The following is a 14,048-nucleotide window of genomic DNA, read 5'->3' as shown; positions in this document are numbered from 1 at the left end:
AGACGGCACTTATAAGGAAGCCTGAGGGCGCCTCCACCCTGCAGCGGGCACTCAGAGGCTCCCTCATTAGCCTCCCAGGATGGAATGGAGCATTGGTTCGCAAACTCGAGCGTGCACCAAAACCTCCTGGAGATTCAGGAGATCTGGGGAGGGGCCCGAGAAGTAGCTTTTCTAACAGGTTCCCAGGGGATGCTGATGATTGGTCCAGGGACCTGACTTCCAGAAGCAATGGACCAGAATTAGGGAGCAGCAGCTCCTGACTGTAGTATATGAGCATCTCTACTCTTTTTTGAGCACTGGTTGACATCATGTGCGTCCATGCAATGAAACTAGATCAAAAGGACACAGGACTCTGATAACTAATGCTCAGTGAGTGCCCCTTCATCGTCAGACATTGTTCTAACTCTTTACACAGACTTGTTTAAAAAGTTGCAGCAAATTTTGAGGCAGCTAGTAATATCCCTGTTTTACAGTTGAGAAAACTGAGGCTGAGAGCCAAGAAACTTATCTCAGTTTAGTAGATATTAAAGGGCTGAACTGGAATTGAAAGTCAGACAATCCAGCTATTTCTTAGATGTTCCAGGCTTGCCCATCTGTGTTCTCGTTCTCTTATTTAAGACACACATAACTGATTTAACCCTCATTCCATGTCTGGTGGACACCAATCCCTACATCTACCCTATCTCTGAAGAGTCTAGGGGCTCATGTTTAAGCCTTTTGCTTTGATTTCCTATTTCCACTGATTTCTCCTTTTTTCTGCATCTTACCTCATCTTCTTTCTCTGTCATCCTTAGCATGACATCCTTATCCTTTTCGACTAAGTCTTTTCTTCCCCTGCTAAAGTGTCCCTGACTCAACACAGTGTAATTGCCCATCAGGGGGGTGGGGTGGAGGCGGGGCGATAGTTCCACACAGTGAAATCATGTTTTAATGCTCACAAAAGAAATATGTGCTCCTGGAAGGGAGAGGAGGGACCAAGCTCGGGAGAGTTATAAAATGAGAAAGAGAAGTCTCCCTTCACCTACAATTGAATCTTGAAAAGGAGCAGAATATGCGACTCCCTGCAAAATGCCAGTTGGCATGTGGGTTATTTTAAGCTGAAAGCAGTCAAGACCCAGCAGACTCAAGACAAGCTTTTTACCTCCCCTTAACTGCCTACAAGAATTTAGAAAGGAGGCCTATACCAGGAAGAATGCTATTACCAGAGAGAACTTTTTCACCGGAGAGACTTACCTGCGTGGCAGGGCAAACATTTTTTTACCAAATATTTGCTCTTCCTGTGAATTGTTTCCCCCCGCTCCCTTTCAAGCCCCAGACCCTTATCCCCTTCCTTAGCTTAGGATGGGATATAAACCTCAACTGCCTGACTGCTTTTGAGTCTCCTATTTTTATAAGGCTCAGGTATGTACAAAATTAAATTTTCCTATATGTACAAAATTACACTTGATCTTAGCCATAAGGCCGAGAAGCGATTGTATATGTACAAAATTAAATTTTCAATATAATTATTAGACCAGCCAAAGAATCTAGAAGGGAGGAAGGGAAAATTTTTCCGCCCCTATAATTTCAGGTCTTGTTTCTCTGAAGTAATCACTGCTAATACTAATTTACAGAAAGTAAAATGTTAATAATAGGCATTTATTTTCTTAAAAAAAAAATCCTTTAGTGTCCCCCACACGGGGAACCTCTCCCTACACCTGTTTAGTTCCAGTCTCTGCCTGCCTCGCTGGGCTTCCTGGCTCTCCTCCTCTGTGTCTTCCCCCAGCTTTCAAGACACCTCTCTCATTCTCCTCTGTAAGGGAATCTTGTGTCTCTCGGTGTCTCTCTCCTCCTTCTTCTAGATCTTGTCCTGCATCCTAACTTTTCACCACCAAAATATCCAACTGGATGTTCGCTAAACAAAAGACAGTTCTCCTTCTAGAGTTAATCTGCCACTTCTTAAATAATGATCCATCCCCACCCTGCGTCCTTCACATACCTGCCTACCTCCTTCCCCCAGGTCCTACCCATGTCGTAAACGAATGTGGTATCGACTCTCAAAGGGCTAATAGTCTAGTAATGGGGATAGATGTGGTCAAAAAATCCCCACAGTGCTAGGTGCAAAAGAGGAACGTATAAGACGTGATGGAGGAGTAAGATAGGAAGTGACTTGCTCCCCTTTTCGCTTGGACTAATGATGATGATGGCGGTGAGCAGTTAAGGTTGAGCGCTGAGTTTGGGTCAGGCGCCCTGTGAAGCCTTTTATAGGCAGAGTTTGGCTGAGGACCTCTCAGAGGACAGGCGCTCCATATGGGTTAGCCGTTGTTACCTTCTCCACATGCTTGCAGGTGGACATAACTTTCCGTGTTTTACAAATGAGAAAACTGAGTGGAAAAAGCTGTTTTCCCAGCTAATCCTGCTGGAGCCAGGATTGCAATCCAGGCTTGAGTCCAAAATTCACACTCTTAACCAATGCTTCTGTGGGTCCTTCTTCCCTTCCCTAATCCCATGTGGTTTGAGCTCTCAGCTGCCCGGAACCGTGCCAGCCTTCTCAAGGTCTGGGGCCTCAGGTGACCCACCTGCCACACTGTGCACCCTGCATTCTGAGAGGCAGACACAGTGATCTGTTTCTATGAATATTAAGCTGACTCGTATGAAATTGCCAATAGTTGGCCTTTCTGGACACATTAAAATGGGAATTTCACGTGGTTCACTCCAATACCAGGGACCAGATGAATCTTGAGTGACCCTGCCCCCTTGGTTCTGTTCGTCTGTGAGCAGGACTTCCAGACAATCCCACCGTCTTCCTGCCAGAAGATTTACACTGAAAGAAGGAGAAGGAGAGAGAGCACCTTGGCAAATGCTTTTCTTCCAGGGCACCAGACCCGGCGCCGCAGCATGAAGGGGCTTCGTCAAGCTCCCCTCTTGGTTCTGATTCCCGGTAGTCCCCAAAGAATAGCTATGTCATCTGTAGTGAATTCATTCAGTTAAAGATTCTGCCTTCACCTCTGTCCCCTTCTCAAGGTCCTGACACACCACATCCAGACCCAAGAATAACAGCAAGCCCTCTAAAATTCTTCTTACCAAGCAGCCTAAAAACTCCGGAGGTCAGCAGGGTTTCATGAACGGGTCAGGGCTGTTGGGAGAGAAAATGAAAGTATTTGCCTGTGGAGAAATTTTCCACATGTGAACCATAAATCCCCATATCCTGCTTTTGGCCAGAATCGGACTTCCCCAGAGTTGGTCAGATATTCCCCTGTGGCCTCAAAAGCAAACTGAAATTTCTGTCTTCCGTCTGCCTCTGTCTACCGTTCTGTCTCCTCGCCGTCTCAGTCAGTCTTCTTGAATAAGTTGATTCTACATAGTACGCCCTCTTCCTCATCTCTCATTCAAGTTTCTAGCGATGGAGAGCAGGCTTCTGTTGTCCCTGCCTTGTATCGAAACTACCCTTGCCAGGTCAATCATGGCCTCTTCGTTGCTGAAACCAAGAGACACTGGTTTCCCTTATCTCACCCGACCTCCAGGCAATGATGGGTATTGTCCTTCACACCTCTATTTTTGAAACACTCTTCCCCCAGGCTCTTCTAATTTCCTGCCACCTTTGCAGGCTCTTACTCCTTTGCCCAGTCCTTAAATATTGGTGTCCCTCAGGGTTCTAGACTAGATTGTCTGCTTGTCTCACTCTACTTCTCCCCAAGGATGAGCTGAACCTGCCTTGGCACCCATCCATGGCCTCTCTAGGTGTTGACTCCTAATTTCCTACCTGTAGCTCAGCTGTCTCTCCTGACCTTTAGTCCGTATTCCCAACCACTTGCGGGACATGATACCAGAATCTTTCTCACCCCAACGAGTTGTGTCCCCTACATGTGGTAGCCCTGTCCACTGGTTGTCCAAACCAGAAACTCGGGAGGAATTCTTGACTCTTTTTCTTTTTTATTCTCTATAACCAATCAGTCCTCAAGTCCTGTAATTCTGTCTCCTAAATGTCTCTCAAATTCATCTTTCTCCATATTCCCCACATCTTCACTAAGTGGATTTTGCTCTTTCAGTCTTGCCATCTTTTATAATGGAACAAGCGTGATCCTTCCCTTCCATGGCTCCTTGTCACACACGGGATAAAGTTCTAACTCCTGCACTTGACTGATAAGGCTATACATGATTTGGTCAGTCCTTACTTTCTGCCTCTCACTGTACTCACTAGTCATCCTGAACACTCCTGAGGGCACCCACCTCTTAGATTTTACACGTATTAGTTCTCTCTTCTCTCTAGCTCATTATCTCAGACCCACCCTTAACGCCTGACTCAAGACACTTCTATTCAAGCCTTTGCTGGGGCCCAAGTGTAGATAAACTGTCCTGCCTACAAAACCCAAGAACACGCAGCACTTATTCCTATTAGAATATTTATCTTACTCTAGTGGGGGATAGAGACAAGTAAAGAGAGTGTGGGTCCTACCAGAAAAGAGAACAAAGAAAGGGTCTTTTCTTGCTCTTTACTGCTTGGACACCTGGCATAGCGCACACACTAAGATGCTCGTTATATACCTGTTGAATGAATCAATGAACTAACAAAGAACTCAGCAAGTATTAGAGTCCACATTCTTCTCTTGTTTCCACTTAGCCATTTTCAGGCTTATGTGCTCCTGCAATCTTTAATGAGTATTTAAGGCATTCCCATTGTGTCTCTCATTTCACTTAACCCTCGCAACTTCTTGTGAAGTTGGAATTAGCCTGATTCCATATTTCATGCTAAGGCAAGAAGTGAGAGAGTTAGAACACTTGGGTTAGGGTTTTAGCCCTAAGTCCAGGGCCCTTTGTATGTTGATTTGGGCATCAAACATTAGTCTGCTTTGATTTCACCCCACTCTGTCTTCCATCCATTACTGTCCTGGTGACTGTTTCCATTGGCTAGAGTTCCTCTTCAAATTCAAAGAGACCTGAGCGTATGGAAGAGACATGAGCATCGTGCACATCTGGAGAGAACTCACCCAGAAATGCTGTTCCCCAAACTTGGTTCAGTGACGGCTCAGGAGAGTGGGGTTTGGTGTCAAAGAAAGCCAAGAGTTGAGGAAGGAGGAGTTTGTGAACTTGTATCACTCATTTGAGTGGAAATGGCATTATTACGCTGGAAAAGTAATTACCCCTTGAGCATAGTATTTTGTGCTTTTGTCCCCGTGATGTGATATGAGTGATGCTTATCTCCAAAAGGGGCAGGAGACAGCACATAATGAGTATGAGCTGTGGATCAGGAACTGGCATTATCTTCCCCAAGTTTTGTAAAGTAGGTATTTTGACTGGATGAGAAAAATTCTGGTTGGGGAAGTCACCCAGGTCACACCGTTCGTACGTGGCTGAGCTAGATTCAGAATCGGGACTGCCTGGCTCCTGGGTGCTTTGTGTCACGTGGCAGACAGTGGATCCTTTTTTTTTTAGTTTAATTTTATTTATTTATTTATTTTTATACAGCAGGTTCTTATTATCTGTTTTATACATATTAGTGTATACAGGTCAACCCCAATCTCCCAATTCATCCCACCACTGCCACCCGGCCCCTGCTTTCCCCACTTGGTGTCCACGTGTTTGTTCTCTACATCTGTGTCTCTCTTTCTGCCTTGCAAACCAGTTCATCTGTTCGGGGATTCTGGAGGCACGTTGCCTGTGTCCAAATATGGTTCTGTGACTCTACTAGGGTGTGTGACTTTGGGAAGCCACTTATTCTCTTTGGGCCTCAGTGTTTCCATCTCTTAAATGTGGATAATAGTCCTTCTTATAGAGTCGTGGTGAGGACTAAATGAGGATATAGAGGTAATATCTATAAGGTATATTCCTATACAAATAAAAGTTAGCTACCATCATCATCACCACCACCATTACCTTTGGTCCCTCTACTTGCCAGTAAGGCAGATTCTTCTGGGCCATGAGATAAGTGAGTATTGAAAGCATTCCTCTCCAAGACTTTAGTGCTCTTTGGAATTTAGCAATTGATCAGGGGTGTTGGGTGCATGGCTCAGAGCACAGGCCAGGAGGGATGGAAAGTATAGTTGAAAAGCAACAAAGGAGACTACAACTGCATGATGAACAAATAACTCAGCTGTTTAGTTGGGTGTGCTGCCACAGGAATTGGGCTATAAATAGGGTTAATGTTTTCAGGGTAGAGAGTAGCTTAAGCAGGCATGTTTGAATGTTCTACCTAGGAGCTGCCAAAAATATATATGAATTGACTTGATAAGATTAATAGTGATATGAAAAGTATACATCATGTAAAATTAATGTTTTGTGAGTTCTTATTAAATGTCTGGAACTGTGCTAAGCATTTTGTTCACAACAACCCTTATGTAGGGAACACTTTTATTATTTCCATTTTATGAATGAGACAACCAGGGCTCACAAATGTTAAGTATGATCAAGGTTGTCCAACAGGTAAGGGGAAGAGCTGGCATTTCATCCAGGTCAGCCTGCCTCCAGAGTCCATGCTTTTCTTCATACATATTCCTGCTCACCTCCTTATACTGGGGCTTCTTAGTGATCTTGAGTTCAAGAGCCTGATTCTGTGGATGACCTCAAGACCCAGTCTTCATTCATGTTAAGACTATCACGCTGAGGCAGATTCTCTAAAGCGGAAGGGAGGGGAAGAGCCTTCTCAGATGGAGAGATGCCCCTGAGAGTGGAAGCTGGGCTTTGATCTTTATTTTTTCATGGACAGCATCTTCCTGCTTGAAACCAGAAGGCCAGCTGGCTCCCAAGTTCCTTGCAAGAGAACCAGGCCAGACTCCTCCTAGTACAACTTCATAATTACTGTTCTCTAATGAGAAATAGATTTCATCATAGCAACTAGAATTTATTTTAGGCCTTAGTTCCAAGAACCTATTAAGGTTTCCACTTTGCCTTAAACCAATTCTAGTATCTTCCTTTATTTATTTATTTATTTATTTTATTTTATTTTATTTTATTGTGGTACACAGGCCTCTCACTCTTGTGGCCTCTCCCGTTGCGGAGCACAGGCTCCGGATGCACAGGCTCAGTGGCCATGGCGCATGGGCCCAGCTGCTCCGTGGCATGTGGGATCTTCCTGGACCGGGGCACGAACCCGTGTCCCCTGCATCGGCAGGTGGACTCTCGACCACTGCGCCACCAGGGAAGCCCTATTTATTTATTTTAAATTGAAGACTAGCGTGCCCTGAACTAAGATGTCTCAGCAGCATTTTTACCTAAACTCCTTCTTTTTCTTTCTTTTCTTTGTGGTTTTCCTTCATCCTTCCTTTTAGAGCTTTGAGTGTCTCATAAGCCTGGTCAAAAGGACTCTTCACACTGATTTAAACTTATGGGTGAGAGACTACAACTTACTCTTAAGAACTTAATTAGTTTTCCTGGTGCTGACGTTCTAAGAGGGGATGTTATCAACCATCCTATTTTTTTCAAGTCAGAACCTGAGAAACAAGATTTGAGGAAGGATTTTTCTCAACCCTTCTTGGTTCAAGAGGCCCTCTGGAAGATTTTTTTTTTTTTTTTAATTAACAGAGAGTGCAAGAGAAAGCATTTTGGTTTTTTTCAGGACACATAGGCACTACACATATAGGTCAGGGAGGAAATTGTGACTGGGTTTCTTACCCAACAACTGTGTCTGTGTATGTGTGTGCTAGGGACAGACTGGGGCCCAGGGGGAAGGCAGTGTTGTTTTGATCCTTACAAAAAAGATGAATTTTCTACTATGGGGGAATTCACAGGTGGTTGCACTTTCCTGTAGAATTAGTAAATAAAATAAGTGGAGGTAATCTGGAATCTTCGAAGAACAGTTTAAATCAAGAGGACTTGCTGGACACAGCTAGGAATGGCTGCAGTCTGGGAGCTAATTCTGAGATCCGGACACATTATTTCCCTCTAATTCTTCCTCCCCTCCTCCTCCTTTCTCTTTTCCTGTTGTTTATTGGGCACTTACCGTTCATTAGACATTTTGCTAAGCAATTTACATACATTGTCTCATTTAATTTTCATACGCGCTTATGAGAGGAGTATGATTGTTATCTCCAGTTGACAAACAAGGAAATCAAGGCTCCTAAAAGTAAGTCACTTGCCCCAGACCAGGCAGAGGGAAAGGTAGAGCCAGAACTCAACCCCAGGTCTCTCCGTTCTAGACCTTTGACCTCTCAACCATCACATCGTACTGCTTCCTCACTAAACGTGTCCTGTTCTTTGTCCCCAGGGACAGGATGAGAACATCCGTCAATGTTGTGGGAGACTCTTTTGGGGCTGGGATTGTCTATCACCTCTCCAAGTCTGAGCTGGACACCATTGACTCCCAGCACCGAGTGCATGAAGATATTGAAATGACCAAGACTCAGTCCATTTATGATGACATGAAGAACCACAGGGAAAACAACTCCAACCAATGTGTCTATGCTGCACACAACTCTGTCATAGTAGATGAGTGCAAGGTACCGTTCCCATTCCTGGATATCGAGACCTGTATATAGCAGTGCATGCTCAATTTCTTAAAGCAAACACAAAGCCCTGCATGTATTATTGTCACATTTATTTTTCTAAAGAATCATGTAACTCAAGTGTCTCTGAGTCCCAGATCATCTAACTCTGTGTCTAACGTGGCAGGAAATCCACAAGTCTAACGGTGAAAGAGCCAATCGGTTGCTTGTTTTATCCATGTGATATAAAACAATCATTTTGACTCCCCCGTCCACCCACTTCACAAATTCAATCAGTTTTCTTTGAATATTACGCTCAAGAATTTGTGGTTTCTAGGGCCTTGCTGGCTTTCAAATATTCTGTTCAAGTGAAACATCAAGAGAAATACCCAGAATCATTTGATTTACATAGCACAAGTATTCCTTCTTGCTGTATATCATGTGTGGGTCAAAAGTGTACCCACATAACTTTGTGCAGCTCTCTTTCTCTTCATTATTTTTGTGGGAAGGTGAGTTTTCACCTGGCAATCACTTTGCCCCAAGAATGGGGAAGCAATTTCAAGTAAAGAATAACTCTCCTTCAGGACAGTTATCCGTAGATGGCTTTAAAAAAACACTATATGTCACATACTGCCTGGCAGCACCATTCTTCCTGAAGCATGGATGTTCCGGACTCTTTTCCAAGCTGTTGGATGCTAAGTCTTCAAGCTTGATGGGCTCTGTCCAGCCTTCATTGTAACTAACTTGATATTGTCAAAGTGTCATGACCAGAGTGAAGCAAACTTGGAGAAACCCTGGCAGGTGAGCAGTGTCAACTCTTAAGTGTTGTAAGTGGCAACTGAGGCCAATCTGAACCGAACACAGATTTCTGATACCTTTTTGACTCCTGTTGATGGATCTCATTTAATAGTTAATTTCTCCCTATGTTATTTCTGGGTCATTCCAACTATATGCCATGGCTTCTGCCAGACGACGAAGGATGACACAGAAGCAACCCCCTCTACTGGACTGTATCATAGGTGCAGCCACCATCTTTGGTTCATCCCCTCTGTATAAGCTACATGTGTGGGTAAACCAGGGCTCTGATGCAAATTAGGGAGGGACCCCGCCCATCAAGAGGCAATTGCATAAATTAAGTGGCTCAGTGAAAACAATTAAAATTGTTAGAAATTCAGACGCACCTAAATGGTATACGCCATTCTCCTGGAAAGTTCGTGTTTTCCACATCTCGATGGTTGTGCTGGCTTATTCTCCATCAAAATGTTAGTTTTGGTAAACAAGGGTCAACATTCCATGGAATGGCTTTATGCTCTATTATATTTAACAAGTATTCATCGTGTGCCTTGTGGGGTTTAATTGAGCACCCCCATCTTATTCCTATGACCTCCTATATTTTGATTATTAGTCAAGTTTTATTGAGTGCCCATAATCGGCAAAGCCCTGAGTTAGGCACTGGAGGACAGCAAAATGAATGTGCAGTTGTATAGTGGAGATAACAGCTTGATCGCAATTACTTCCCTATGAGGAAAAATAGTAGTAGGAAACAAACTAAAATCACCACATATATTCTTTAACTTTGCAGTTATATATGAGAAGAGTCCTCGTGGTTAACTGCCTTTGGTGCGGCCCTTTTGGAGCGTCTCAGGAGAGGCTTCTTAACGATATTGTGTAGGACAAGTTTTGAGGAAAGTGTATAGGCATGGAGATGTCTTCAGATTTCAGACTTCCTGCACCTTTTTTTTCCCTTAAAGCATATCAAGCACATCAGGACAAATGTGCTTCGTTTATTTTAGCAAACAGTTCAGTCCCTAAAGGGAAATGTTGGTCAGCTGTCTCTATCACTGTGAAGTAAGCCCATGAGAGAGACGGTGTCCCTGTTTATCACTGCTGTGCCCTAAAGCAGGACCAGGCATGCAGTAGGCTGTTCAGATATATTTATTGAGTGTATACGTTTAGCATCTCGACCCCATGCTTTAATTCAGATAACCTTTTTTGCTGGACAGTTTGATAGAGATAGTGGCTCAGTCTTTCTAGGTAATCGACCACCAAACCAACCACCTGCAAACTCGGTGAATTAGTGTTTAGATGGTCAAATGGTGAAACTGAGCAGATCATGGAAATGATGAAACGGCCATATTGGTTTAGTAACTCTTTGGCGGTTTGCAGTTTTTAGTGAAGTGATGGGTTCAGCTCAGTGAAGATTGTGAGGCGAGGTCAGTCGACCCTTCTCGCTCTAGACCAGTTAACTGAGTTGACACCTGTATGCAAAGGAGGCAGTCAGAGCTGTGGAGATGAATTTGAAGGCTTTCCCAGAATATCTGAGTCCCATCTACTCCTGCCTTTGAACCTCCTTCTGGTCCATTCTCAGTCTCACTGTTTTAAAAGCTGAGTTGGGAGACATCACTGCTTACTGCCAGTTCTTCCCTTTTGGCTCTTCCATTACCCAGGTGTTGGGACGGAGCCGGGTGGAATAGACTGGGGGAGCGGAGTCCCTGCTTCCTTTAATCCAGCCAGAAAAAGGAAATGCCAAAAAAGTTGCAGTCCCAGCTACTTCAGAGACACAGGTCTCGGTATTTGAAAACAACAGCCTCCCTGCCCCTGCCACCTGAGCTCTGTCTGGTTTTCCAAAGGCACCATGATTCATAATGTTGCACAGCTATTGATCTGGTTCATCACTGAAAGCCAAATAGGTACATTCAAGGTCATGGTGAACAGGCAGCTTGCTCCAGGCAGATAGTTTGTCCCTGGCTGTCTTTCCTGACAGTTCACTGAAGGGGAAACAAGTTTGCTGCCGCTCTGGTCACAACTTTAACCATTCTAAGCATTGTTCTGTCATGTTGGTCTCTCTATTTTCAAACTCTTGCCTTGTAACCGTAGTTTGAAGTTATGCAATGTTTTTAATTTTAATCAGAAGAACTGCATGGGATGCTTTCATTTGCTTGTTGCATGGTCTTTTAAAAAAAAACAAGGCGGGGGCCTCATGGGGACCGGAGGAATGAGTAGTTTTTCTTTTCATTTGCTTGCTTCGTGAAAGGTTTTCTGTGCCTAGCATGTTGTGTGCGTTCATAATGCATGCCTCTCACTTCCATTTGGGTAAGAAGGAAGGCCAGATTTCTTTCAAACATTGCTGCGTTTGTCATGTCTCCATATTCCTAATGCTTCCATAAATCCAGTCTCTCCATTATGTGGAATATCAGTCGTGGGTTTAAGTTTGCACATGACGTTGAGGACAGACAGATGGAAGGTAAGCTAGGAAAACGACTTAGATGTGGAGGGGAAAACTTCCCACTCTGTGTAAGGGTTCAGTTCGCTGAGAGCCAGGGAAGCATAATACTGACAGTTTGGAGATTATAGTTGATTAATAAATGTCTGCAATGACATAATTTAGAGATACTGATTTCAGCCTTTTAATTCCCTCCTTTCCTTTTTAATTTTTAAAGCCTGGATAGCTTATATGGTAGAGCCAGACCATCGTGATTTGAAAATTGGACGTGTATAAACTCCACCTGGCCTCGTTGCAACTGAACCTTTCACGTGCATGAGTAGAGCTAGCTGCCTAGTTCTGGATTTTTTTTTCTCTGTGATTGTTTGGAGTAGCACAAGGGCACTGTGTTTTCAGGACTGCATTGTTGTGTGGGGGGTCTATGGGTAATGAGACACCCTCATAACCCTAAAATCATAGTAGAAGTTATTTATCCCCCAACCTGCAAAGTATCTCTAGTCGCTCAATACCCCCCAAGGCAAATATGTATTTTTTTTTTAATGTTCGCAAGTCAGTGTTGAAAACTAAGACCAGTTCAAAATCGATTTGGAAGGAACAACGTTTAAAATTAATATTTAAGTCGTGTAGTAGAACCTGGGTCTGGTGGTCCTCCACGTAACCCCCCAGGTGGTTTTCTGGTTCGTGGCCCGTAAGCTGGATATTGATGATAATTATTTTCAGGTAACTCTGGCAGCCAGCGGAAAGTCAGCCGACTGCAGTGTTGAAGAAGAACCTTGGAAACGTGAAAAATAAGGATGTGACTGTCAGCAAATTCTTGAATAAACTCCCCAGCGTATCTTATGGTAAAAGAGGATATAAACAAGCTTTCTTTAAAAAGAAAAAAAAATATTTCTATGTTTACTTAATCTGTTAGCTGAGGCTTAGAGGATCTGTTGTGAGTCAGTGTTAGGCACGGTGCTGTGTCTTTGCCAAATAATGCTTGGTAACCATCTAATTTTCTCACTTGTATTATTGTTTGAATGGATGCCGCTGGAGGAATCAGTTTGAATTGAAGACGCGTTCTTGCCAGCTTCCCTTTTCTCTCAAGATGCAGAACCGTGGATGGTCTTTTCCCAGGGGACACGACTAAAGCCGTGTGGCACATTCCAGGGATTTGGATTCATGAGCAGACAGTCAGTGTGTTACTCCTTCCAATGTTCTCCATGCTTCACCTTGTAACACACAAGAGATTCTGTTAGAAGCCTTCGGAAGTAAATCCCCTTAAATGTCTTGTAGCGTATGTCCTTGTGTTGATTAAAACAAAGTACCCATCCTAAGGTACAATTTCTCTTCCGTATACGCTTTAAGTTAAATGGCTAAGTGTTTCAAAGAGAGTCATAGTGGGAGCCATATCTTAAAGGTAGCCGGTTACGGAACCCACTGAGTCTCTACTCTACCCCATCTAGTTTATGGGAATAATTGTTGAATTTCAAAGTAGGTTTCATCATTTGCTCTAAATTTGATAAGGGATTAGGATGTAATTTACATATAACTTCTGTATATATTGACAAAAGTAAGAGAGCACAGTCAGCATAAATTTTAACCAGATTCAAAGATTCCAATTTGTGTTTCGTTTGCATCACCTGGCATAGTGACATCAAGTGAGATTACTTGATCTAGGCTTCAGTGTCTTTGTTTCGTTCATACAATTCTTATTTGGGTCTCTACCAAAAAAAGACGTTCTTAATCCCCAACTTATTTCAGTCATGTTCTCATCAGACTAGAAGGCTTAATCATTCTACTCTCCTCACAGATGGAGGGTAGTCGGGTTGGCTGTGCCTCTTTTAATACTAATCTCATGATAAAAACAAAACCAAAACACTGTTAGTTATCTAATATGCAGAAAGCTTTTTGTTATATTATATCACAGCACCTAAAACCAGTTACAGGACACAGTTGGAAGCAGAGCCCATCTTTTCCCCCAGTCTTCTCTGTGGAAAGGAACAGAAAACAAACATAGGTGCAAAATCCTATAAAGGTGACATTCTTATGGCAAAGTCAAGGTAGCCTTGAACCATGAAGTAGGAACAAAGGATGGCTCAACAGGACTTCACAGATGGAATCTTCTCAAGGCTGTGGAAGTTTGAGGGAATACATAATATAATTGGAATAGCCCAGTCGGTGCCTTGCATGCTGTAGGCACCTCCAAGCTACATTTTTCAACATTTTCTGTTGAATAACCCACAGTATTTTCCTTAGGTTGCTGGCTTTAGGAGTTCGCTGAGGACTTGAGCATGAATCATTGAGAAATAAGCACATTTGACGTGTGTAGAACCTTGGTCCAATGTGAGGCTAAGGTGTTTATCTGCTGCCAGCAGATGGGTGCTGAGATATTCAGGAAGAGTCATAGAGTCCAGATTTTCTTAGGAGAGGGTGTTTATGGACATACA

At 43.4% G+C, this 14,048-nt stretch overlaps 1 protein-coding gene across 1 annotated transcript in view; it reads left to right on the top strand.

Annotated features, from left to right (window-relative positions):
* SLC1A2 (solute carrier family 1 member 2) overlaps positions 1–12,923 on the top strand; it is a 93,245-nt gene extending 80,322 nt beyond the window's left edge. The window contains exons 10-11 of the mRNA XM_082660036.1: positions 8,180–8,411; positions 12,340–12,923. Of these exons, the coding sequence (XP_082516162.1) occupies positions 8,180–8,411; positions 12,340–12,411 (304 nt within the window). The 3' untranslated portion in view covers positions 12,412–12,923. The remainder of the gene's footprint in view (positions 1–8,179; positions 8,412–12,339) is intronic.
* Positions 12,924–14,048: the final 1,125 nt, after the last annotated feature.

This window comes from Grampus griseus (genome assembly GCF_964374135.1).
Source record: "Grampus griseus genome assembly, chromosome: 8".
In the NCBI taxonomy this organism is placed as follows: Eukaryota; Metazoa; Chordata; class Mammalia; order Artiodactyla; family Delphinidae; genus Grampus; species Grampus griseus.
This window is presented reverse-complemented; position numbering and strand designations above follow the sequence as displayed.